Here is a 27,729-nt window from a genome sequence, read left to right on the forward strand (position 1 = left end):
CTCACCTGTTCTCTTCTGAGGGCGAGAAGTTTGTGGTGACTCTTCGCTGTCTGATGAAGGATGCTCTAAGGCTTTTTGTTTTTGCAGCCATAAGAGAAGTCTACCCTCTCGGTCTTTGAGGGTTTTTTGACTAAAGGTGCGACAGATTTTGCAGTCTCTCACCTTATGGTCTGGATGAAGGCAGTAAATACACTTCTTGTGGGGGTCATCAATATGTACTCTCTTCTTCCCACAGTTGTCACAGTCTCTGAACAGACCCTTCTTTGCCTTTTCAGACATAGTAAAGTTGTAACTAGTTTCCTGAGAGAAAAAACAATCTTCAGTCAGAAAATAGGAAAAAAACTGAGCAGAGCTCAGGGAGACTCCCTTCACACGACGTGCGGTAGAAAATCTGAGGGAATTCAGCCTCTGTTGGGAGTGTTTGGGAGGGGCTGAATCCTGATTGGTTGATACTCAAGTTTGGGTCTTTTCACAAAACAAAGTGGATAGACTGTAAAATACCTTATGAGGCCTACTTGGGCCTACTGGTTTTATTTTTACTGACTTACTGCTTTTTATATATTTAAATTTACCGTGAGGCTCCCACCTCGACGACGGGGATGATTCAAGCATGTGAATCTATGAAAGATCCAATACTGGAGAAGTATTTGTTAGGTTAACCAGGTAAGTAAGACACTTACAGGGCTTAGTTCTTGGTCCAAGGTAGCCCACCGTTGGGGTTTCAGAGCAACCCCAAAGTTACCACACCAGCAGCTCAGGGCCGGTCAGGTGCAGAGTTCAAAGTGGTGCCCAAAACACATAGGCTAGAATGGAGAGAAGGGGGTGCCCCGGTTCCGGTCTGCTTGCAGGTAAGTACCCGCGTCTTCGGAGGGCAGACCAGGGGGGTTTTGTAGGGCACCGGGGGGGACACAAGCCCACACAGAAATTTCACCCTCAGCAGCGCGGGGGCGGCCGGGTGCAGTGTAGAAACAAGCGTCGGGTTTGTAATGGAAGTCAATGGGAGATCTAGGGATCTCTTCAGCGCTGCAGGCAGGCAAGGGGGGGGTTCCTCGGGGAAACCTCCACTTGGTCGAGGGAGAGGGACTCCTGGGGGTCACTCCTCCAGTGAAAGTCCGGTCCTTCAGGTCCTGGGGGCTGCGGGTGCAGGGTCTCTCCCAGGCATCGGGACTTAGGATTCAAAGAGTCGCGGTCAGGGGAAGCCTCGGGATTCCCTCTGCAGGCGGCGCTGTGGGGGCTCAGGGGGGACAGGTTTTTGTACTCACAGTCTTAGAGTAGTCCTGGGGTCCCTCCTGAAGTGTTGGATCGCCACCAGCCGAGTCGGGGTCGCCGGGTGCAGTGTTGCAAGTCTCACGCTTCTTGCGGGGAGCTTGCAGGGTTCTTTAAAGCTGCTGGAAACAAAGTTGCAGCTTTTCTTGGAGCAGGTCCGCTGTCCTCGGGAGTTTCTTGTCTTTTCGAAGCAGGGGCAGTCCTCAGAGGATGTCGAGGTCGCTGGTCCCTTTGGAAGGCGTCGCTGGAGCAGGATCTTTGGAAGGCAGGAGACAGGCCGGTGAGTTTCTGGAGCCAAGGCAGTTGTCGTCTTCTGGTCTTCCTCTGCAGGGGTTTTCAGCTAGGCAGTCCTTCCTCTTGTAGTTGCAGGAATCTAATTTTCTAGGGTTCAGGGTAGCCCTTAAATACTAAATTTAAGGGCGTGTTTAGGTCTGGGGGGTTAGTAGCCAATGGCTACTAGCCCTGAGGGTGGGTACACCCTCTTTGTGCCTCCTCCCAAGGGGAGGGGGTCACAATCCTAACCCTATTGGGGGAATCCTCCATCTACAAGATGGAGGATTTCTAAAAGTTAGAGTCACTTCAGCTCAGGACACCTTAGGGGCTGTCCTGACTGGCCAGTGACTCCTCCTTGTTGCTTTCTTTGTTCCCTCCAGCCTTGCCGCCAAAAGTGGGGGCCGTGGCCGGAGGGGGCGGGCAACTCCACTAAGCTGGAGTGCCCTGCTGGGCTGTGACAAAGGGGTGAGCCTTTGAGGCTCACCGCCAGGTGTCACAGCTCCTGCCTGGGGGAGGTGTTAGCATCTCCACCCAGTGCAGGCTTTGTTACTGGCCTCAGAGTGACAAAGGCACTCTCCCCATGGGGCCAGCAACATGTCTCTAGTGTGGCAGGCTGCTGGAACCAGTCAGCCTACACAGCTAGTTGGTTAAGTTTCAGGGGGCACCTCTAAGGTGCCCTCTGGGGTGTATTTTACACTAAAATGTACACTGGCATCAGTGTGCATTTATTGTGCTGAGAAGTTTGATACCAACTTCCCAGTTTTCAGTGTAGCCATTATGGTGCTGTGGAGTTCGTGTAAAACAGACTCCCAGACCATATACTCTTATGGCTACCCTGCACTTACAATGTCTAAGGTTTTGTTTAGACACTGTAGGGGCACAGTGCTCATGCACTGGTACCCTCACCTATGGTATAGTGCACCCTGCCTTAGGGCTGTAAGGCCTGCTAGAGGGGTGTCTTACCTATACTGCATAGGCAGTGAGAGGCTGGCATGGCACCCTGAGGGGAGTGCCATGTCGACTTACTCATTTTGTTCTCACTAGCACACACAGGCTTGTAAGCAGTGTGTCTGTGCTGAGTGAGGGGTCTCTAGGGTGGCATAAGACATGCTGCAGCCCTTAGAGACCTTCCTTGGCATCAGGGCCCTTGGTACTAGAAGTACCAGTTACAAGGGACTTATCTGAATGCCAGGGTGTGCCAATTGTGGATACAATGGTACATTTTAGGTGAAGGAACACTGGTGCTGGGGCCTGGTTAGCAGGGTCCCAGCACACTTCTCAGTCAAGTCAGCATCAGTATCAGGCAAAAAGTGGGGGGTAACTGCAACAGGGAGCCATTTCTTTACAGAGGCAATGATAGATAATACTAATGCTCTATTTGTGGTAGTGTGGTCGAGCAGTTAGGCTTAGCAGAGGGTAGTGTTAAGCATTCGTTGTACACACACAAGCAACAAGTGAAAACACACTCAGTGACTGAACTCAAGACCAATAGGTTTTTATATGGAAAAATGTTTGTGTTAATTTATTTCTAGAACCACAAGATTCAGTTTGCAGTCAAGTACATAAAACGTAAGGTACTTTGCATAGGTATAATCGGAACTTTGAATTGAATCAACAATGTATACAGTTTTCTTAAAAATTTCAAAAAGCTAGTTTTATAAGTGGGCACTGTGCAGTTTTCAATAGTTCCTGGGGGAGAAGAAGAATAATGAAAATGTCACTTACCCAGTGTACATCTGTTCGTGGCATCAGTCGCTGGAGATTCACATGTTCTGCATAGCTCGCCATCTGGTGTTGGGTCGGAGTGTTACGAGTTGTTTTTCTTCGAAGAAGTCTTTCGAGTCACGGGACCGAGTGACTCCTCCTTCTGTCTCCATTGCGCATGGGCGTCGACTCCATCTTCGATTGTTTTCCCCGCAGAGGGTGAGGTAGGAGTTGTGTTGTAGTAATAGTGCCCATGCAATGGAGTGACTAAGTATGTACCTATTTAAGGTTAAAATAATATATATACAAATGTACAAAGTTGAAGCTAACTTCCAAACTGCTACAGGCTCCCGGGGAGGTGGGTGGGCACATGTGAATCTCCAGCGACTGATGCCACGAACAGATGTACACTGGGTAAGTGACATTTTCAGTTCGATGGCATCTGTCGCTGTAGATACACATGTTCTGCATAGACTAGTAAGCAGAAAGAAAACAATCGAAGATGGAGTCGACGCCCATACGCAATGGAGACAGAAGGAGGAGTCACTCGGTCCCGTGACTCGAAAGACTTCTTCAAAGAAAAACAACTTGTAACACTCCGACCCAACACCAGATGGCGAGCTATGCAGAACATGTGTATCTACAGCGACAGATGCCATCGAACACAGTTTTACAAGTAAGTATTCGACTTACATTTCCTATCTCTAGGTTTGAGGTAGTCTGTTGTTGGGGGTTCAAGTTAACCCCAAGCACCCACCACCAGCAGCAACACGGGGCCGGTCGGGTGCAGAGGGAAAAGAGAAACCAAATTAACGTTGGTTCCTATGGAGATGGGGGGTGTTTGTGGGGGGGGGGGGGGGGGGGGGGTTTCGGATTCTGGTCAGCCAGCAGGTAAGTACCTGCGACTTGGAGGGCAGACCAGGGGGGTTCAATAGAGAACTGGAGGGGCCCCAAGTAGGCACCAAACACACCCTCAGCGGCACTAGGGTGGCAGGGTGCAAACAGGAAGTCTGGTTCTCAATGCACTTCAATAAGGGGAACCTGGGGATCACTCTGAGGCTGCAGACGAGGTCCAGGGGGGACTTCTCTGGCAAACCTGGGCAGGAAAGAGGGCCGCCTGCTGGTCGATGCTGCATCAGGGGTCAGGTACTCCAAAGCCTGGGTGCTGCGGATGCAGTGTGTCCTGTAGACATCGGAGATCTTCGCTCGGAGCTCGTGGTCGGGGGGGCACATGTGAATCTCCAGCGACTGATGCCACGAACAGATGTACACTGGGTAAGTGACATTTTCAGTTCGATGGCATCTGTCGCTGTAGATACACATGTTCTGCATAGACTAGTAAGCAGAAAGAAAACAATCGAAGATGGAGTCGACGCCCATACGCAATGGAGACAGAAGGAGGAGTCACTCGGTCCCGTGACTCGAAAGACTTCTTCAAAGAAAAACAACTTGTAACACTCCGACCCAACACCAGATGGCGAGCTATGCAGAACATGTGTATCTACAGCGACAGATGCCATCGAACACAGTTTTACAAGTAAGTATTCGACTAACATTTCCTATCTCTAGGTTTGAGGTAGTCTGTTGTTGGGGGTTCAAGTTAACCCCAAGCACCCACCACCAGCAGCAACACGGGGCCGGTCGGGTGCAGAGGGAAAAGAGAAACCAAATTAACGTTGGTTCCTATGGAGATGGGGGGTGTTTGTGGGGGGGGGGGGGGGTCGGATTCTGGTCAGCCAGCAGGTAAGTACCTGCGACTTGGAGGGCAGACCAGGGGGGTTCAATAGAGAACTGGAGGGGCCCCAAGTAGGCACCAAACACACACCCTCAGCGGCACTAGGGTGGCAGGGTGCAAACAGGAAGTCTGGTTCTCAATGCACTTCAATAAGGGGAACCTGGGGATCACTCTGAGGCTGCAGACGAGGTCCAGGGGGGACTTCTCTGGCAAACCTGGGCAGGAAAGAGGGCCGCCTGCTGGTCGATGCTGCATCAGGGGTCAGGTACTCCAAAGCCTGGGTGCTGCGGGTGCAGTGTGTCCTGTAGACATCGGAGATCTTCGCCCGGAGCTCGTGGTCGGGGGGGGGGGGCTGTAGGGGGGGTTCCTCTGGATTCTCTGCAGGCGTCATCATGGGGGCTTGTAGGGGTCAACCCAGGGTGGGCTCTTGTTCCCAATCGCCTGAGGACCTTTTCTTGCTGGGTGGACCACCTGGACACATGCCGTTGGCATTGGGTGCACGGGGGGTATGGAGGGAAGGTCCAGGACTCAAGCTCTGGAGTGAAGTGGGAGCCCTTGGTTTAAAGTTTCTTTGGGACAGAGCCGCTGTCCTCAGGAGTTCTTGGTCCTTTCGGTGCAGGGCAGTCCTATGGAGTTGGCAGAAGTCGCTGGACCCCGCTGGATGCGTCGCTGGTCTTGTTGAATGTTCTTTGAAGCAGGAGACCAGCCAGTAGGGCTGGGGCTAAAGCAGTTGTCTTCCTCCTATGCTGTGGGTTTTCAGCTTAGCAGTCCTCGTAGGACGCCAGTAATATGGTGAGCTGGGTTCAGGGAGGCCCTTAAATACAAGATTTAGGGGCGTTGCAGGGGACAGAGGGCAGTAGCCAGTGGCTACTGTCCCTGAGGGTGGGTACACCCTCCTTGTGTTCACTCCCTCTGGGGAGGGGGGCACATTCCTATCCCTATTGGTCCCTGTCCTCCAAACCAAGATGGAGGATTCTGCAGGGAGGGGGGGTCACTTCAGCTCTGGACACCTTAGGGGTGGTCCAGATCAAGCAGTCACTCGTTTTTCTTAAGATTCTCGCCAAACTGGCCGCCCCAAGTGGGGGCGGCATCTCCACTAGCTGGAGGGGCACTGTAACACGAGGCCTGAGCCTTTGATGCTCTCCGCCAGGTGTTACAGTTCCTGCAGGGGGGAGGTGTGAAGCACCTCCACCCTCAGCGGGCTGTGTTTCTGGCCTCTAAGGGAGGGTCAAACTCTCCTTTCAGTTTCAGGCTGGCACAGACCAGTCAGTCCTACACTAGAGGATTGGGTAAAATACAGGGGGTATCTCTAAGATGCCTTCTGTGTGCATGTTTTAATAAATCCCACATTGGCATCAGTGGCGGTTTATTGTGCTGAGGAGTTTGATACCAAACTTCTCAGTATTCAGTGTAGCCATTATGGAACTGTGGAGTTCGTTTTGACAAACTCCCATAACATATACTTAATATGGCTACACTGCACTTACAATGTCTAGGAATGGACTTGGACACTGTAGGGGCATAGGGCTCATGCAGCTATGCCCTCACCGATGGTATAGTGCACCCTGCCTTAGGGCTTTAAGGCCTGCTAGAAGGGTGACTTACCTAGGCCACAGGCAGTATTTTGTGGGCATGGCATCCTGAGGGGGATGCCATGTCGACTTTGCCTTTTTCTCCCCACCAACACACAGAATCTACTATGGCAGTGTGCATGTGTGAGGTGAGGGGGCCCTTAGGGTGGCACAACGTATGCTGCAGCCCTTAGGGACCCTCCCTGGTCACAGGGCCCTTGGTACATTGGTACCTTTTACAAGGGACTTATCTGTGTGCAAATTGTAGAAACAATGGTACATTTTTAGGGAAAGAACACTGTTGCTGGGGCCTGGTTAGCAGGTCCCTGAACCGGTGTCAACTGGTCTATGCATGGAGGGCACCAAATGTGCCATCCAAAGCAAACTGGTGGCTTGGCAAGGCTACCCCTCCCAAGTCTTATAACACCCATTTCCAAGGGAGAGGATGTTACCTCCCTCTCCCATAGGAAATCCTTTGTTTTGCCTTCCTATGCTTGCGCTTGTCAAGCAGTAGAAGGGCAGAAACCTGTCTGTGGGGTGGCAGCAGCACGGGCTGCCCGGAACACCCCAGAAGACTAGTAGAAGCAATGCTGGGAGTCCTCGAAAGCGCTCCCACCGTGCATGGAATCATTCACCCAATACTGGCACCAGTATTGGGGTATGTTTCTGACATGTTTGATACCAAACATGCCCAGGTTCAGAGGTACCATAGTGTAGATGGACCAAGGTAGTGCACTGTGTCCAGTATACACACAAAATGGCTCCCCCAACTTACAACGTCCAGTGCAATGGAGCTGGTGTTAATAGGGGCACCTCTGGTCATGCAGGGGTGACACACAGGGACCTACACCCTGCCCTCTGGGCTACGAGGGCCTACCATAGGGATGACTTAGTGACCTGATGCAATGACCTCTTGTGAGAAGGGTGCATGCCCCTTTTTCACACAGGCTGCAATGGTAGGCCTGCAGACACTTTGCATGGGCTCCCATAGGTGGCACAGTATAAACGGCAGCCCATGGGTGTCCCCTGGTGTACCAATGCCTTGGGTACCTAGATACCATATACTAGGAACTTAAATGGGTGCATCTTTATGCCAATTGTGGATGTGAAAGGTAAACAACTAAATCTAGGGGTGTGCACAGTCACTGGGGTCCTGGTTAGCAGGAACCCAGTTGTAGGAAGTTGGCTCTGTATGCACTATTTCAAAGTAAGGAATAGTATGCACAGAGTCCAAGGGTTCCCCTTAGAGGTAAGATAGTGGCAAAAAGAGATAATACTAATGCTCTATTTTATGGTAGTGTGGTCGAGCAGTAGGCTTATCAAAGGAGTAGTGTTAAGCATTTGTTGTACATACACACAGGCAATAAATGAGGAACACACACTCAGAGACAAATCCAGCCAATAGGTTTTGTTATAGAAAAATATATTTTCTTAGTTTATTTTAAGAACCACAGGTTCAAATTCTACATGGAATATCTCATTTGAAAGGTATTGCAGGTAAGTACTTTAGGAACTTTGAATCATTACATTAGCATGTATACTTTTTACATAAAACACCATAAGCTGTTAAAAGTGGACACTTAGTGCAATTTTCACAGTTCCTGGGGGAGTTAAGTTTTTGTTAGTTTTGTCAGGTAAGTAAATCACTTACAAGTCTCAGGTTTGGGTCCAAGGTAGCCCACCGTTGGGGGTTCAGAGCAACCCCAAAGTTACCACGCCAGCAGCTCAGGGCCGGTCAGGTGCAGAGGTCAAAGAAGTGCCCAAAACGCATAGGCTGCAATGGAGAGAAGGGGGTGCCCCGGTTCCGGTCTGCCAGCAGGTAAGTACCCGCGTCTTCAGAGGGCAGACCAGGGGGGTTTTGTAGGGCACCAGGGGGGACACAAGTTCACACCAAAAGTACACCCTCAGCGGCACTGGGGCGGCCGGGTGCAGTGTAGAGACAAGCGTCGGGTTTTCAATGTGAATCAATGAGAGATCAAGGGATCTCTTCAGCGTTGCAGGCAGGCAAGGGGGGGGGGGGCTCCTCGGGGTAGCCACCACCTGGGCAAGGGAGAGGGCCTCCTGGAGGTCACTCCTGCACAGGAGTTCCGTTCCTTTCGGTGCTGGGGGCTGCGGGTGCAGAGTCTTTTCCAGCCGTCGGGAAATGGAGTTCAGGCAGTCGCGGTCAGGGGGAGCCTCGGGATTCCCTCTGCAGGCGTCGCTGTGGGGGCTCAGGGGGGACAACTTTGGTTACTCACGGACTCGGAGTCGCCAGAGGGTCCTCCCTGAGGTGTTGGTTCTCCACCAGTCGAGTCGGGGTCGCCGGGTGCAGTGTTGCAAGTCTCACGCTTCTTGCGGGGAGTTGCAGGGGTCTTTAAATCTGCTCCTTGAAACAAAGTTGCAGTTCTTTTGGAGCAGTGCCGCTGTCCTCTGGAGTTTCTTGGTCTCTTGGAAGCAGGGCAGTCCTCTGAGGATTCAGAGGTCGCTGGTCCTGGAGAAAGCGTCGCTGGAGCAGGGTTCTTTAGAAGGCAGGAGACAGGCCGGTAGGACTGGGGCCAAAGCAGTTGGTGTCTTCTTCCTTCTTCTGCAGGGGTTTTCAGCTCAGCAGTCTTCTTCTTCGGTAAGTTGCAGGAATCTAAATTCTTAGGTTCAGGGGAGCCCTTAAATACTAAATTTAAGGGTGTGTTTAGGTCTGGGGGGTTAGTAGCCAATGGCTACTAGCCCTGAGGGTGGGTACACCCTCTTTGTGCCTCCTCCCAAGGGGAGGGGAACACATTCCTATCCCTATTGGGGGAATCCTCCTTCTACAAGATGGAGGATTTCTAAAAGTCAGAGTCACCTCAGCTCAGGACACCTTAGGGGCTGTCCTGACTGGCCAGTGACGACTCCTTGTTATTCTCATTATTTCTCCTGGACTTGCTGCCAAAAGTGGGGGCAGTGTCCAGGGGGCGGGCATCTCCACTAGCTGGAGTGCCCTGGGGCATTGTAACACGAAGCTTGAGCCTTTGAAGCTCACTGCTAGGTGTTACAGTTCCTGCAGGGGGGAGGTGTGAAGCACCTCCACCCAGAGCAGGCTTTGTTTCTGTCCTCAGAGAGCACAAAGGCTCTCACCGCATGAGGTCAGACACTCGTCTCTCTGCAGCAGGCTGGCACAGACCAGTCAGTCCTGCACTGAACAATTGGGTAAAATACAGGGGGTATCTCTAAGATGCCCTCTGTGTGCATTTTTTAATAAATCCAACACTGGCATCAGTGTGGGTTTATTCTGAGAAGTTTGATACTAAACTTCCCAGTATTCAGTGTAGCCATTCTGGAGCTGTGGAGTTCGTTTTTGACAGACTCCCAGACCATATACTCTTATGGCTACCCTGCACTTACAATGTCTAAGGTTTTGCTTAGACACTGTAGGGCAGAGGTCTTCAAACTGGGGGGCGAGCCCCCCTTGGGGGGGCCTCAAGTGATCCCAGGGGGGGGCGCCAAACTCTGGCCAAAAGAAATAATATGCAGATAACATGCCTTTGTTTTAAGCAGAAGCATGTTATTGCAGTTTTAAAAAGGTAACAGTACTTAACTGCAATGTTTAAATAGGTTTAGACCTATTTGGACATTGCCATCCTTCTAAAATAATTGTGAAAAATTCTGAGGGGGGCCCAATGATTTTTATTTTTCAACTGGGGGGGGCGTGGCATAAAAAGGTTTGAAGACCGCTGCTGTAGGGGCATAGTGCTCATGCACATATGCCCTCACCTGTGGTATAGTGCACCCTGCCTTAGGGCTGTAAGGCCTACTAGAGGGGTGACTTACCTATGCCACAGGCAGTGGGAGGTTGGCATGGCACCCTGAGGGGAGTGCCATGTCGACTTAGTCATTTTCTCCCCACCAGCACACACAAGCTGGCAAGCAGTGTGTCTGTGCTGAATAAGGGGTCCCTAGGGTGGCATAAGACATGCTGCAGCCCTTAGAGACCTTCCCTGGCATCAGGGCCCTTGGTACCAGGGGTACCAGTTACAAGGGACTTACCTGGATGCCAGGGTTGTGCCAATTGTGGAAACAATGGTACATTTTAGGTGAAAGAACACAGGTGCTGGGGCCTGGTTAGCAGGGTCCCAGCACACTTCTCAGTCAAGTCAGCATCAGTATCAGGCAAAACGTGGGGGGTAACTGCAACAGGGAGCCATTTCTTTACACCAGTGATCTAGAGTCCAAACACACTGACATCAGGCAAAAAGTGGGGGTAACTACAACCAGAACCGGGCTTCCTACACTCTAGGTAAGACTAATTGAAAACGATGAGCAGTGGGATGATCCAAAGTATCATATTCACAAGCGTAGTACACAAACTATGTTGCATATCTCCTCCACAGCATTGCATATTTATAGGAAGAAGGTGATGAAAGGACCGTGGAGAAACTCACCTGTGACAGGTCAGTGAAATGGTTGGCTTCAGCCATGACTTTCACTCGGAAATTGGTACCATCGTCAGGACTGAGGGCATAACAGAACACCTACAGTGAAACAAAATAAATACCATGTAAATTACCTCTGGATACCGCACCGAATTTCAAACTAAGCGAAAGGAATGCAGTGAGCCAAAAGTTCATTCCTTAACCGTTTTGCCCATTTAGTGCTGAGTTCAACTAAATATGCAGGACAATTACCAAACATTATGAAAAACTTTACTTACTCATAACTCCGGTTCTCCATTAATGGTGCCCTTCACAGAATATCAAACTTCAATTAATCTAATCTCAGTTATGCCGATTCAAAGCAGCACCTGTCAGACTGGTGGTTCCACTCTGGACTAAAGGCATGAGTTGTTCCCTTTGTTGCAACTCCATACATCTCTCCTAGGGATACTCAGGTAAGATTGTAGCTCGTTAGAACATACATATTCTAAAACAGAACACCAAATGCAGACCGAGCACTTTATGGGGCTTGGCCCAATTAAGCTTTGGCACTGCTTTAAATGGCAACGTCGTGCCAGCGGTTACACTGCTCTTCCAGCCTGTAAATGGTGGGCTGGAATCTTGTTTTACTTATTTCTCACCCTTGGTGGCACAACCAGTGCTGAAACTCCTGACAGGAGCCTCTAGCATACAGGCCCTGGGTACCATTTGTTTACACTCACAGGTTAAGCTAGCTTAGTCAACTCGGTTGAAGTACTGACGTCTGGTTAGCATTCTAAGTTGAAAAACCAGCAGCATCAGTCCAAAAACTTGGGGATGACAATACAAAAAGAGGCATTTGCTTACATTATTTTACAACTGCTGTTCAAAATAAGTTTTCATTGACTGACCCAAAGACTGAGGCCTGCAGTAATCGCTTGAATCGAGATTCTCAACTACGAGTGCGGTACAAGCAGCGTGCCAGCTGCATCAGGAGGTGACTTCAAGCGTGGGTTTGATATTGTCCGGTCCTCCTGAATGATGGATTTTGCACTTTGCCTGTACTGATCAGGGAGATGGTGCGACAGATCACCAATTGTTGGTTGCAACACCAGTTCAGGAAGGTGTAGGTGTTAGCTGCAGGCCACTGCTTTGCTACAGAGGTTTCCGTGCTTTCCTGCCATCTCAATTCCCACACTGACCTTTTCTGACTGTGCGCCTGAGGTATGATTTTTCACTATTTTCAAGTATATTCTGGATCATGCGTGGAGGCGTTTTTCATCACCCTGGGTTCGACTGCTTTCGAGGTCGCCAGTTCTGTAAAAGATTCTCACAGGTAGGCATTCCTTTTTTGTCCAGGAATGAAGGGCGCCTTCAGAAAGAACCACCATCTACCCCTGCTCTGAATGCACCATATTGTTGTCCACTGTCGTATCAGCCACTGCCTGGTGAACACAGTTGTCATCTGATGGCGAAGGTCTTGAGGGACGAACTCCGCCCTCTGTTGGCAGTCTGCATCCAACCCTCTCCTACGGCGCCTCCTGACTTACCATGTGTAGGAAGTTGGCTCTGTATGCACTATTTCAAAGTAAGGAATAGTATGCACAGAGTCCAAGGGTTCCCCTTAGAACTAAGATAGTGGCAAAAAGAGATAATACTAATGCTCTATTTTGTGGTAGTGTGGTGGAGCAGTAGGCTTATCAAAGGAGTAGTGTTAAGCATTTGTTGTACATACACACAGGCACTAAATGAGGAACACACACTCAGAGACAAATCCAGCCAATAGGTTTTGTTATAGAAAATGAAAATGTCACTTACCCAGTGTACATCTGTTCGTGGCATCAGTCGCAGTAGATTCGCATGTTCTGCAATAGCTCGCCATCTGGTGTTGGGCCGGAGTGTTACAAGTTGTTTTTCTTCGAAGAAGTCTTTCGAGTCACGGGACCGAGTGACTCCTCCTTTTGTCTCCATTGCGCATGGGCGTCGACTCCATCTTCGATTGTTTTTCCCCGCAGAGGGTGAGGTAGGAGTTGAATTGTAGTAGTAGTGCCCATGCAATGGAGTGACTAAGTATGCACGTATTTAAGGTTGAGATGATACATATATAAATAATTGAAGGTAACTTCCAAACTGCTACAGGCTCCCGGGGAGGCGGGTGGGCACATGCGAATCTACTGCGACTGATGCCACGAACAGATGTACACTGGGTAAGTGACATTTTCAGTTCGATGGCATCTGTCGCTGTAGATACGCATGTTCTGCATAGACTAGTAAGCAGTTATTTCCCCAAAAGCGGTGGATCAGCCTGTAGGAGTGGAAGTAGTCTGAAATAATGTCCTTAATACGGCTTGACCTACTGTGGCTTGTTGTGCGGATAACACGTCTACACAGTAGTGCTTGGTGAATGTGTGAGGCGTAGACCATGTGGCTGCCTTACATATTTCTTGCATTGGGATGTTTCCTAGAAAGGCCATGGTAGCACCTTTCTTTCTGGTTGAGTGTGCCCTTGGTGTAATGGGCAGCTGTCGTTTAGCTTTAAGGTAGCAGATTTGGATGCATTTAACTATCCATCTGGCTATACCTTGTTTTGAAATTGGGTTTCCTGCGTGAGGTTTTTGAAAGGCAATAAAGAGTTGTTTAGTCTTTCTGATGTTTTTTGTTCTGTCAATGTAATACATCAATGCTCTTTTGACATCTAATGTATGTAGTGCCCTTTCAGCTACGGTATCTGGCTGTGGAAAGAACACTGGAAGTTCCACTGTTTGATTTAGATGGAACGGTGAAATAACCTTTGGCAAAAATTTAGGATTGGTCCTTAGGACAACTTTATTTTTGTGTAGTTGTATAAAAGGTTCCTGTATTGTAAACGCCTGAATCTCGCTTACTCTTCTTAGGGAAGTAATGGCGATGAGAAATGCCACCTTCCAGGTTAGGAACTGTATTTCGCAGGAGTGCATGGGTTCAAAAGGTGGACCCATAAGTCTAGTTAGGACAACATTTAGGTTTCATGAAGGAACAGGTAGTGTTCTTGGTGGTATAATTCTCCTAAGGCCCTCCATGAATGCTTTAATGACTGGTATCTTATATAGGGAAGTTGAATAGGTAGTCTGCAGGTATGCAGATATTGCTGCAAGGTGAATCTTGATGGAAGAGAAAGCTAGGTTAGATTTTTGTAAGTGAAGCAAGTAACCCACTACATGTTCTGGAGTTGTGTGTAATGGTTGTATTTGATTAATATGGCAGTAGCAAACAAACCTCTTTCATTTACTTGCATAGCAGTGCCTGGTGGATGGCCTTCTGGCTTGTTTTATGACTTCCATACATTCTTGGGTAAGTTGTAAGTGCCCGAATTCTAGGATTTCAGGAGCCAGATTGCTAGATTCAGCGATGCTGGATCTGGGTGTCTGATCTTTTGGTTGTGCTGTGTCAACAGATCTGGCCTGTTGGGCAATTTGATGCAGGGTACCACTGATAGGTCTAGCAGCGTTGTGTACCAGGGTTGCCTTGCCCAAGTTGGTGCTATCAATATGAGTTTGAGTTTGCTTTGACTGAGTTTGTTTACCCGGTAAGGAAGGAGAGGGAGAGGAGGAAAAGCGTAAGCAAATATCCCTGACCAGTTCATCCATAGGGCATTGCCTTGGGATTGTTTGTGTGGGTATCTGGATGCGAAGTTTTGGCATTTTGCGTTCTCCCTTGTCGCAAACAAGTCTATCTGAGGTGTTCCCCAGAGTTTGAAATAAGTGTTCAGAATTTGGGGGTGAATTTCCCATTCGTGGACCTGTTGGTGATCTCGAGAGAGATTGTCTGCGAGTTGATTTTGGATCCCTGGTATAAACTGTGCAATTAGGCGAATTTGGTTGTGAATTGCCCAATGCCAAATTTTCTGTGCTAGCAGGCTTAACTGCGTGGAGTGCGTCCCTCCCTGCTTGTTTAGATAATACATTGTTGTCATGTTGTCTGTTTTGACGAGAATGTATTTGTGAACTATTATTGGTTGGAATGCTTTTAGTGCTTGAAAAACTGCTAGAAGTTCTAGGTGATTGATATGCAGTTTTGTTTGATGTACGTTCCATTGTCCTTGTATGCTGTGTTGATCGAGGTGTGCTCCCCACCCTGTCATGGAAGCATCTGTTGTTATTACGTATTGTGGCACTGGGTCTTGGAAAGGCCGCCCCTTGTTTAAATTTATGTTGTTCCACCACAGAAGCGAGAGGTAAGTTTGGCGGTATATTAACACCAGATCTAGAAGGTGACCCTGTGCTTGAGACCACTGTGATGCTAGGCATTGTTGTAAGGGCCTCATGTGCAGTCTTGCGTTTGGGACAATGGCTATGCATGATGACATCATGCCTAGGAGTTGTAATACCATCTTTGCCTGTATCTTTTGTGTTGGATACATGCGTTGTATGATGGTGTTGAAATTTAGAATTCTTTGTGGACTTGGAGTGGCTACTCCCTTTGATGTGTCTATTATGGCTCCTAGGTATTGTTGTACCTTGCGCGGCAGAATGTTGGATTTTGTAAAGTTGACGGTGAACCCGAGTTTGAAGAGGGTTTGTATGATCTGATTTGTGTGACTTGAGCACTGTATGAACGAATGGGCCTTGATTAGCCAGTCGTCCAAATATGGGAACACATGTATTTGCTGCCTTCTTATGTGTGCAGCGACTACCGCTAGACATTTGGTAAAGACTCTTGGTGCAGTTAATCCGAAAGGCAGTACCTTGAATTGGTAATGTATTCCTTTGAATACAAACCTTAGGTATTTCCTGTGCGATGGGTGTATTGGTATATGGAAATAAGCATCCTTGAGGTCTAAAGTTGCCATGTAGTCGTGTAGTTTTAGCAATGGCAATACTTTTTGTAGTGTGACCATGTGGAAGTGGTCTGATTTGATGAAAGTGTTCACTACTCTGAGGTCTAGGATTGGTCTCAGCGTTTTGTCCTTCTTTGGTATCAGAAAGTTGTTAAATTTTGTGCTTTTGGTGGTATGTTTGGAGGGAATTGTAGAAATTCTATGCAATAACCATGTTGGATAATTGCTAGAACCCAAGTGTCTGTAGTGATTTCCTCCCATGCTTTGTAATAATGACCTATTCTTCCCCCCACTGGTGTTGTGTGGAGGGGGTGAGTGACCTGTGAGTCATTGTTTAGTAGTAGGGGTTTTGGGGCTTTGAAATCTCCCTCTATTTCTAGGGAATTGGCCTCCTCTATATTGTCCCCGAAAACCTCCTCTATACTGTCCCTGGTAAGTGGACGGTGTTGCTTGTGAGGTGCTGGCTTGTGTGTTTTGACCCCGAAACCCCCCTCGAAAGGGCGTTTTACGGAATGTGCTGTAATTCCCTCTGCTCTGCGGGGAGTAGAGTGCGCCCACGGCTTTGGCAGTGTCCGTATCTTTTTTGAGTTTCTCAATCGCTGTGTCCACTTCTGGACCGAACAGTTCTTTTTCATTAAAAGGCATATTGAGAACTGCTTGTTGAATCTCTGGTTTAAATCCAGACGTTCGGAGCCATGCATGCCTTCTGATAGTTACAGATGTATTAATTGTCCGTGCAGCTGTATCTGCAGCATCCATGGAGGAACGTATCTGGTTGTTGGAGATGGTCTGTCCCTCCTCAACCACTTGTTTTGCCCTATTTTGGAAGTCCTTGGGCAGATGTTCAATGAGATGTTGCATCTCGTCCCAGTGGGCTCTGTCATAGCGCGCAAGTAGTGCCTGGGAGTTCGCGATGCGCCACTGGTTTGCAGCTTGTGCTGCGACTCTTTTACCAGCTGCATCGAACTTGCGGCTTTCTTTATCTGGGGGTGGTGCATCTCCAGATGTGTGAGAGTTGGCCCTTTTCCTAGCTGCTCCTACAACAACAGAGTCTGGTGGCAGCTGTGTAGTGATGAAAACCGGGTCCGTAGGAGGCGGCTTGTACTTTTTTTCCACCCTTGGTGTGATTGCCCTACTTTTGACCGGCTCCTTAAATATGTCTTTTGCGTGCCGGAGCATACCAGGGAGCATAGGCAGGCTTTGGTATGAGCTGTGGGTGGAGGAGAGTGTGTTGAACAAGAAATCATCCTCGACCTGTTCTGAGTGGAGGCTTACGTTGTGAAATTGTGCTGCTCTAACCACCACCTGAGAGTACGCGGTGCTGTCTTCTGGTGGAGATGGCTTTGTAGGGTATGCCTCCGGGCTGTTATCTGACACTGGGGCGTCGTATAGGTCCCATGCGTCCTGATCTTGGTCACCCTGGCTCATGGTGGTGTGAGCTGGGGAGTGTGATGGAGTTTGTGCTGGTGAAACGTTAATCACGGGCGGAGGAGAGGGTGGTGGTGTAACTCTTTTCACCACTTTTGGTTGTGGTGCTTGTTCCGTCTGGAACTCCAACCTTCTCTTTCTCCTAATGGGGGGAAGGGTGCTTATTTTTCCTGTCCCCTGCTGAATGAAGATACGCTTTTGCGTATGGTCCACATCAGTTGCTTGTAGCTCTTCCTCAAACCTATGCTTTTGCATTTGGGAGGTTAGCGAGTGCTCTTCTGTATAAGAGCCTGAAGCTGGGTCGCTTGCAGTTTGTTTCGGCATCGAAACTTTGTCTGCGTGTTTTTTCGGCTCCGAGGTGACTTTTTTTCTTTTCGGGGCCGAAACCTCTCGGCGTCGATCTGTTTCGGTGCCGCTGTCTCGGCGTCGAGCCGTGTCCACACCGGCATCTCGGTGTCGAGGCTTGTCTCCAGCACTTTCTCGGTCCCGAGAAGGCTGCGTGCCGGTGTTTCGACCGGAGTCGGACGATCTCGGCACTGTTTGGGCCTTTTTCGGTGCCGACGGTCGGTCACCGAATTTATGGGTCGAGCCATGGCCTGGTGGCAGTGGCGTCCCCTGGGCCTTGTAAATGTTTCTTTGTGTGGTTTTCGACGTCTTACTCACGGTTTGTGTGTCGTCGAATCCTTCGGAGTCTGAGTCTTGGATCGAGAAGGTACCTTATTCTTCCTGTTCCTCGAACTCCCGTTGGGCTGTCGGTGCGGACGCCATTTGAAGTCTTCTGGCTCGACGGTCTCGGAGTGTTTTTCGGGACCGGAACGCACGACAGGCCTCGCAGGTGTCTTCGCTGTGCTCAGGTGACAGGCACAGGTTGCAGACCAAGTGTTGGTCTGTGTAGGGGTATTTATTGTGGCATTTGGGGCAGAAACGGAACGGGGTCCGTTCCATCGGCGTTCTTCAGCACGCGGTCGGGCCGACCAGACCCCGACGGAGGATCGAAAAACTACCCCGAAGGGCACCGGAGCTCTTCGATCTTCGATGCGGTGTGGAATCTAAGTACGCCGATCCCGAACGCAACAATACCGACGAAAATCTTCCGAAATTAGCTAACTTTCCGTTCCGAAACTCGGAGCGACAGGAACACGTCCGAACCCGATGGCGGAAAAAAAACAATCGAAGATGGAGTCGACGCCCATGCGCAATGGAGACAAAAGGAGGAGTCACTCGGTCCCGTGACTCGAAAGACTTCTTCGAAGAAAAACAACTTGTAACACTCCGGCCCAACACCAGATGGCGAGCTATTGCAGAACATGCTTATCTACAGCGACAGATGCCATCGAACATATCTTTTCTTAGTTTATTTTAAGAACCACAGGTTCAAATTTTACATGTAATATCTCATTTGAAAGGTATTGCAGGTAAGTACTTTAGGAACTTTGAATCATTTCATTAGCATGTATACTTTTCACATAAAACACAATAAGCTGTTTTAAAAGTGGACACTTAGTGCAATTTTCACAGTTCCTGGGGAAGGTAAGTTATGTTAGTTTTAACAGGTAAGTAAGTCACTTACAGGTTTCAGTTTTTGGTCCAAGGGGGTGCCCCGGTTCCAGTCTGCCAGCAGGTAAGTACCCGCGTCTTCGGAGGGCAGACCAGGGGGGTTTTGTAGGGCACCGGGGGGGACACAGGTCAGCACAAAAAGTACACCCTCAGCAGCGCGGGGCGGCCGGGTGCAGTGTGCAAACACGCGTCGGGTTTGTAATGGTTTTCAATGAGATCAAGGGATCTCTTCAGCGTTGCAGGCAGGCAAGGGGCGGGCTCCTCGGGGTAGCCACCACCTGGGCAAGGGAGAGGGCCTCCTGGGGGTCACTCCTGCACAGGAGTTCCGTTTCTTTAGGTGCTGGGGGCTGTGGGTGCAGAGTCTTTTCCAGCCGTCGGGAAATGGAGTTCAGGCAGTCGCGGTCAGGGGGAGCCTCGGGATTCCCTCTGCAGGCGTCACTGTGGGGGCTCAGGGGGGACAACTTTGGTTACTCACAGTCGTAGAGTCGCCGGAGGGTCCTCCCTGAAGCGTTGTTTCTCCACCAGTCGAGTCGGGGTCGCCGGGTGCAGTGTTGCAAGTCTCACGCTTCTTGCAGGGAGTTGCAGGGGTCTTTAAATCTGCTACTTGAAACAAAGTTGCAGTTCTTTTGGAGCAGGGCCGCTGTCCTCGGGAGTTTCTTGTCTTTCTCGAAGCAGGGCAGTCCTCAGAGGATTCAGAGGTCGCTGGTCCCTTGGAAAGCGTCGCAGGAGCAGGTTTCTTTAGAAGGCAGGAGACAGGCCGGTAGGACTGGGGCCAAAGCAGTTGGTGTCTTCTGTTCTTCCTCTGCAGGGGTTTTTTCAGCTCAGCAGTCTTCTTCAGGTAAGTTGCAGGAATCTAAATCTTTAGGTTCAGGGAAGCCCTTAAATACTAAATTTAAGGGCGTGTTTAGGTCTGGGGGGTTAGTAGCCAATGGCTACTAGCCCTGAGGGTGAGTACACCCTCTTTGTGCCTCCTCCCAAGGGGAGGGGGTCACATCCCTAATCCTATTGGGGGAATCCTCCATCTGCAAGATGGAGGATTTCTAAAAGTTAGAGTCACCTGGCCAGTGACTCCTCCTTGTTGTTTTCTTTGTTTCCTCCGGCCTTGCCGCCAAAAGTGGGGGTCGTGGCCGGAGGGGGCGGGCAACTCCACTAGCTAGAGTGTCCTGCGGTGCTGTGACAAAGGGGTGAGCCTTTGAGGTTCACCGCCAGGTGTTACAGCTCCTGCCTGGGGGAGGTGTTAGCATCTCCACCCAGTGCAGGCTTTGTTACTGGCCTCAGAGTGACAAAGGCACTCTCCCCATGGGGCCAGCAACATGTCTCTAGTTTGGCAGGCTGCTGGAACCAGTCAGCCTACACAGATAGTCGGTTAAGGTTTCAGGGGGCACCTCTAAGGTGCCCTCTGGGGTGTATTTTACAATAAAATGTAAACTGGCATCAGTGTGCATTTATTGTGCTGAGAAGTTTGATACCACACTTCTCAGTTTTTAGTGTAGCCATTATGGTGCTGTGGAGTTCGTGTTTGACAGACTCCCAGACCATATACTCTTATGGCTACCCTGCACTTACAATGTCTAAGGTTTGGCTTACACACTGTAGGGGCACAGTGCTCATGCACTGGTGCCCTCACCTATGGTATAGTGCACCCTGCCTTAGGGCTGCAAGGCCTGCTAGAGGGGTGACTTATCTATACTGCATAGGCAGTGTGAGGTTGGCATGGCACCCTGAGGGGAGTGCCATGTCGACTTACTCGTTTTGTCCTCACCAGCACACACAAGCTGGCAAGCAGTGTGTCTGTGCTGAGTGAGGTGTCCCCAGGGTGGCATAAGATATGCTGCAGCCCTTAGAGACCTTCCCTGGCATCAGGGCCCTTGGTACTAGAAGTACCAGTTACAAGGGACTTATCTGGATGCCAGGGTGTGCCAATTGTGGATACAAAAGTACAGGTTAGGGAAAGAACACTGGTGCTGGGGCCTGGTTAGGAGGCCTCAGCACACTCAATTCAAAACATAGCATCAGCAAAGGCAAAAAGTCAGGGGGTAACCATGCCAAGGAGGCATTTCCTTACACCATCTCAGTACAGTTGCTCTTCTTTTTGTGGTGCTGGAGCAGTGGATGGCTCTAGGTCCGTACTTTCTTCCTCCACTGCTCTGCTTTCTTGTGCTTTGCCAGGGATATTGAACCTTATAAGAGCCTTAATAGCTCATCTGACATAATGAATAGCATGTGAACCCAAAAAGATTCGGTCTGCAAAATCTAGCATTTAAAGCCTATGAACACATCTAAGTCTTATCTCTTTCACAAAAGTTACTTCAATGTTCTTGCATACAGTGCCCTTCATATTTTTACCTGTTCATTTTATTCAGTCAAATGTTGACCTCACGATGACCATAAAAAAAGGCTTTGTGGGGGGGAGGTGTGATTTTTTTGGGCTGCTCACAAACTGATAGTCTTAATGGCACAGACTAAATTATTACCTGTCAGCATTTTTAAGATTTAATTTTAAAAAGATATATTGCCTACAATTTTTAGGATGTTGTGTCATGTGTTGGATAAATAGCAATTAAAATTATACAGCGACAAAAAACAAAGAACGTTGCATTTTCCACTGCCATGCAAGTGAAGCAGTGCAGGTTGTGTAACTTTTGCACAGGGTTCCTACATCAGAACAAAGTGAGGAATAGATCAGTAATTCTTCACAGGTATGTAGTCAAAGAGGAAAAAATGTAGGCCATGTCTGTAGGAAGTTGGCTCTATATACTATCTCAAAGTGAGAGATAGTGTGCACAGAGTCCAAGGTTTCCCCTTAGAGGTTGAGAATGGCAAAATTAGATAATACTAATGCTCTATTTTGTGGTAGTGTGGTCGAGCAGTAGGGTTATCAGAGGGTAGTGTTAAGCATTTGTTGTACACACACAGGCAATAAATGAGAACACACTCAGACTTAACTTTACAAACACACAAAATACACCCACAGCGGTGGCAGGGTGCAGCGTGTGAAGTAAGTGCCAGGTTTTAGGTTGAAATCAATGGAGACCCGGGGTGTCCACATTGTTGGAGTCGCCTGGGGGTCCTCTCTGCAGTGTTGGTTTATCTGGACAGGAGCCAGGGGCACGGGGGCAGTGTGTTGGGGACTCACTCTTCCGGACTGAGGCTGGAGTCCCTTTAAAGATGGTTGTCTGTTGGCTGAACACAGCCACTATCCTCAGGAGTTTCTTGGTCCTTTGGGTGCGGGGCAGTCCTGAGTCGGCAGAGGTCGCTGGTCCACTGGATCTGTCGCTGTTGCAGGTTCTTTGAGTCTGGAGACAGGCCGGTAGGGCTGGGGCCAAGTCAGCTGTCGTCTCTGCAGAGCTTTCAGGTCAGCAGTCCTTGTTTCAGGTCGTCAGGAATCTGGTTTCCTGGGTCGCCCCTAAACACTCAATTTAGGGGTTTGTTTAGGTATGGGGGCAGTAGCCAATGGCTACTGTCCTGGAGGGTGGCTGCACCCCTAATCCTATTGTGGGGAATCCTCGAAAACAAGATGGAGTATTTCCTAAGGCAGGGGTCACCTCAGCTCAGGACACCTTAGGGGCTTGTCCTGGCTGGTGGGTGACTCCTCCTTGTTTTACTGCAACAAGGAGCCATTGTCCTACAACATCCACGTCTTGCTCAGGATGGAACTGAAAATGGTCAAATTATAGAATCCTATAAATGCCGTAACAGAGAACCCTACTCTGGGCAGAAAAACATACTCCAGTAATAACAAATTAACAAGTTAACAGTGATTGTGCACCAGTGTTCTATGCTTACCTCAAATTTGTCTGGGTCATGCATGCCAGGGATAGACTGCATAAGGTGGGAGGTTGGGTGATTTCCAAAGTCTGAACTAACATACCCAACACGTAGTCTCCCTTCACTCGCTTTTAGGTCTTTCGGATGCTCATATGGCGGCTTGTGAAGAACATTAATCTGCAAAAGATATCAGAACAAATCCTGAACACGTGTACAGAATGATGCATGTATAGACTAGGACCTCTAAAACATCACACATACCAGTTTTGTCTATACATAAAGGAGTGAGAAGCTGGACTTTTTTTTTTTTTTAAAGAATTCTATACCCACTGATGGCACTTGAAGATATTGGGCTTGGCAACACTGTACAGCCAGAACGGTTTACTGATTGGAGGTTTTGGCTATCCATTCCAGTCTACTAAATCTATTCACAGAGTTAGTCAAGGATAAAAGTTCTCAGAAGAGTGAGGAAAAACAGTTAAAAACATAGTGAAAGGTCCCATGGCTCCAGAAGGGCAACCAGGGTCCACTTTCAACTACACACAGTGCACCTGGCTTCCACTATACATCACTGCACAGTAAAGTGCCTTACAAATAGTCTGAACTGTAAGCAAAAAGTCAATGTGTCAATATGAAACATAACTGAAGTCAAGCTGTAATGAATAAGTTATTTACCTTCAGAAGCACTTTTTCTCATTTAGATTATCTAACCGCAGATACCTCATAGATGAAATACTCCCCCAGGCATCACTTTGGATCCAAAAATCTTAAGCAGTACTCCTGCATGCCACCAGATGTGACAGGCAAGGGCCTAGTTTAGGGACTACCCTTGCAAAGGGACATCAGCTTCATTCATGATACTCTGCACCCACAAAACCAATCAGACTGGTCTAACCAGAGTATATATTAAAAAATTTGAGTCTTTTTAGGTGAAGAGACCAGTTCAAGGAACAGGGAGATAGATATGGGATGTTCACTGAGGAATCTGCGGACAGAGTCCCTACTGGAAAAAGAGCCATTGAAAGTAACTTGCTCTTCCAAAAGACTTCTAAATGCAGATTCCTCACTTTTTGAATAGGCACTCATTTAATACTTCCTGGGTTGTAGGTCAGTAAACTGACTGAAACATGCAAGTTCTGAAGGTCCAGACAAACAGAATAACCTCACCGCAGAATTCTTTGGTTAGTCTCATTTTTGTTTGTTTTTTTGTTAAATAGATTGGTTAATGTGAAACTGCGAAACCACCTTTGGTAAAATATTGTGGATCTGTTCTCATAACAATTTTGTTTTTGTGGATTTGTAATGAAAATTTCACTTACCCAGTGTACATCTGTTCGTGGCGTCAGTCGCTGTAGATTCGCATGTTTTGCATAGCTCGCCATCTGGTGTTGGGCCGGAGTGTTACAAGTTGTTTTTCTTCGAAGAAGTCTTTCGAGTCACGGGACCGAGTGACTCCTCCTTTTGTCTCCATTGCGCATGGGCGTCGACTCCATCTTCGATTGTTTTTCCCCGCAGAGGGTGAGGTAGGAGTTGAATTGTAGTAATAGTGCCTGTAAAGAAATGGCTCCCTGTTGCAGTTACCCCCCACTTTTTGCCTGATACTGATGCTGACTTGACTGAGAAGTGTGCTGGGACCCTGCTAACCAGGCCCCAGCACCAGTGTTCTTTCACCTAAAATGTACCATTGTTTCCACAATTGGCACAACCCTGGCACCTAGGTAAGTCCCTTGTAACTGGTACCCCTGGTACCAAGGGCCCTGATGCCAGGGAAGGTCTCTAAGGGCTGCAGCATGTCTTATGCCACCCTAGGGACCCCTCACTCAGCACAGACACACTGCTTGCCAGCTTGTGTGTGCTGATGGGGAGAAAATGACTAAGTCGACATGGCACTCCCCTCAGGGTGCCATGCCAACCTCCCACTGCCTGTGGCATAGGTAAGTCACCCCTCTAGTAGGCCTTACAGCCCTAAGGCAGGGTGCACTATACCACAGGTGAGGGCATATGTGCATGAGCACTATGCCCCTACAGTGTCTAAGCAAAACCTTAGACATTGTAAGTGCAGGGTAGCCATAAGAGTATATGGGCTGGGAGTCTGTCAAAAACGAACTCCACAGCTCCATAATGGCTACACTGAATACTGGGAAGTTTAGTATCAAACTTCTCAGAATAATAAACCCACACTGATGCCAGTGTTGGATTTATTAAAAAATGCACACAGAGGGCATCTTAGAGATACCCCCTGTATTTTACCCAATTGTTCAGTGCAGGACTGACTGGTCTGTGCCAGCCTGCTGCTGAGAGACGAGTGTCTGACCTCATGCGGTGAGAGCCTTTGTGCTCTCTGAGGACAGAAACAAACCCTGCTCTGGGTGGAGGTGCTTCACACCTCCCCCCTGCAGGAACTGTAACACCTAGCAGTGAGCTTCAAAGGCTCAAGCTTCGTGTTACAATGCCCTAGGGCACTCCAGCTAGTGGAGATGCCCGCCTCCTGGACCCAGCCCCCACTTTTGGCGGCAAGTCCAGGAGAGATAATGAGAAAAACAAGGAGGAGTCACTGGCCAGTCAGGACAGCCCCTAAGGTGTCCTGAGCTGAGGTGACTAACTTTTAGAAATCCTCCATCTTGCAGATGGAGGATTCCCCCAATAGGATTAGGGATGTGACCCCCTCCCCTTGGGAGGAGGCACAAAGAGGGTGTACCCACCCTCAGGGCTAGTAGCCATTGGCTACTAACCCCCCAGACCTAAACACACCCTTAAATTTAGTATTTAAGGGCTACCCTGAACCCTAGAAAATTAGATTCCTGCAACAACAAGAAGAAGGACTGCCTAGCTGAAAACCCCTGCAGAGGAAGACCAGAAGACAACAACTGCCTTGGCTCCAGAAACTCACCGGCCTGTCTCCTGCCTTCCAAAGAACTCTGCTCCAGCGACGCCTTCCAAAGGGACCAGCGACCTCTGCATCCTCTGAGGACTGCCCTGCTTCGACGACGACAAGAAACTCCCGAGGACAGCGGACCTGCTCCAAAAAGACTGCAACTTTATCCAAAGGAGCAGCTTTAAAGAACCCTGCAATCTCCCCGCAAGAAGCGTGAGACTTGCAACACTGCACCCGGCGACCCCGACTCGGCTGGTGGAGAACCAACACCTCAGGGAGGACCCCCGGACTACTCTACGACTGTGAGTACCAAAACCTGTCCCCCCTGAGCCCCCACAGCGCCGCCTGCAGAGGGAATCCCGAAGCTTCCCCTGACCGCGACTCTCTGAAACCTAAGTCCCGACGCCTGGAAAAGACCCTGCACCCGCAGCCCCCAGGACCTGAAGGACCGGACTTTCACTGCAGAAGTGACCCCCAGGAGTCCCTCTCCCTTGCCCAAGTGGAGGTTTCCCCGAGGAAGCCCCCCCTTGCCTGCCTGCAGCGCTGAAGAGATCCCTTGATCTCTCATTGACTTCCATTGCGAACCCGACGCTTGTTCTAACACTGCACCCGGCCGCCCCCGCGCCGCTGAGGGTGAAATTTCTGTGTGGGCTTGTGTCCCCCCCGGTGCCCTACAAAACCCCCCTGGTCTGCCCTCCGAAGACGCGGGTACTTACCTGCTGGCAGACTGGAACCGGGGCACCCCCTTCTCTCCATTGAAGCCTATGCGTTTTGGGCACCACTTTGAACTCTGCACCTGACCAGCCCTGAGCTGCTGGTGTGGTAACTTTGGGGTTGCTCTGAACCCCCAACGGTGGGCTACCTTGGACCAAGAACTGAACCCTGTAAGTGTCTTACTTACCTGGTAAAACTAACAAAAACTTACCTCCCCCAGGAACTGTGAAAATTGCACTAAGTGTCCACTTTTAAAATAGCTATTTGTGAATAACTTGAAGTATACATGCAATTGAAATGATTCAAAGTTCCTAATGTACTTACCTGCAATACCTTTCAAACAAGATATTACATGTTAAATTTGAACCTGTGGTTCTTAAAATAAACTAAGAAAAGATATTTTTCTATACAAAACCTATTGGCTGGATTTGTCTCTGAGTGTGTGTACCTCATTTATTGTCTATGTGTATGTACAACAAATTCTTAACACTACTCCGTGGATAAGCCTACTGCTCGACCACACTACCACAAAATAGAGCATTAGTATTATCTCTTTTTACCACTATTTTACCTCTAAGGGGAACCCTTGGACTCTGTGCATGCTATTCCTTACTTTGAAATAGCACATACAGAGCCAACTTCCTACAGTGCCCATGCAATGGAGTGACTAAGTATGTACCTATTTAAGGTTGAGATGATACATATACAAATAGTTGAAGGTAACTTCCAAACTGCTACAGGCTCCCGGGGAGGCGGGTGGGCACATGCGAATCTACAGCGACTGACGCCACGAACAGATGTACACTGGGTAAGTGACATTTTCAGTTCGATGGCATCTGTCGCTGTAGATACGCATGTTTTGCATAGACTAGTAAGCAGTTATCTCCCCAAAAGCGGTGGCTCAGCCTGTAGGAGTGGAAGTAGTTTGAAATAATGTTCTTAATACGGCTTGACCTACTGTGGCTTGTTGTGCGGATAACACGTCTACACAGTAGTGCTTGGTGAATGTGTGAGGCGTAGACCATGTGGCTGCCTTACATATTTCTTGCATTGGGATGTTTCCTAGAAAGGCCATGGTAGCACCTTTCTTTCTGGTTGAGTGTGCCCTTGGTGTAATGGGCAGCTGTCGTTTAGCTTTAAGGTAGCAGATTTGGATGCATTTAACTATCCATCTGGCTATACCTTGTTTTGATATTGGGTTTCCTGCATGAGGTTTTTGAAATGCAATAAATAGTTGTTTAGTCTTTCTGATGTTCTTTGTTCTGTCAATGTAATACATTAATGCTCTTTTGACATCTAATGTATGTAGTGCCCTCTCAGCTACGGTATCTGGCTGTGGAAAGAACACTGGAAGTTCCACTGTTTGATTTAGATGGAACGGTGAAATAACCTTTGGTAAAAATTTACGATTAGTCCTTAGGACGACCTTATTCTTGTGTAGTTGTATAAAAGGTTCTTGTATTGTAAACGCCTGAATCTCGCTTACTCTTCTTAGGGAAGTAATGGCGATGAGAAATGCAACCTTCCAGGTTAGGAACTGTATTTCGCAGGAGTGCATGGGTTCAAAAGGTGGACCCATAAGTCTAGTTAGGACAACATTTAGGTTCCATGAAGGAACAGGTGGTGTTCTTGGTGGTATAATTCTCCTAAGGCCCTCC

The 27,729-nt window shown here is 48.8% G+C and overlaps 1 protein-coding gene across 9 annotated transcripts in view; it reads right to left on the reverse strand.

Moving 5' to 3' along the window:
• OGT (O-linked N-acetylglucosamine (GlcNAc) transferase) overlaps positions 1-27,729 on the reverse strand; it is a 486,071-nt gene that overhangs the window by 175,909 nt on the left and 282,433 nt on the right. For all 9 annotated transcript variants that reach the window (XR_011198862.1, XM_069209047.1, XM_069209086.1 and 6 more), the window contains exons 13-14: positions 22,501-22,659; positions 10,944-11,033 (exon numbers count right to left, since the gene is read on the reverse strand). Coding sequence is in view for 8 of the 9 variants with exons in the window: in XM_069209047.1 (XP_069065148.1) it covers positions 10,944-11,033; positions 22,501-22,659 (249 nt within the window). In the remaining variant the exon portion in view is untranslated. The remainder of the gene's footprint in view (positions 1-10,943; positions 11,034-22,500; positions 22,660-27,729) is intronic.

Source organism: Pleurodeles waltl, chromosome 2_1 (genome assembly GCF_031143425.1).
Source record: "Pleurodeles waltl isolate 20211129_DDA chromosome 2_1, aPleWal1.hap1.20221129, whole genome shotgun sequence".
NCBI lineage: Eukaryota > Metazoa > Chordata > Amphibia > Caudata > Salamandridae > Pleurodeles > Pleurodeles waltl.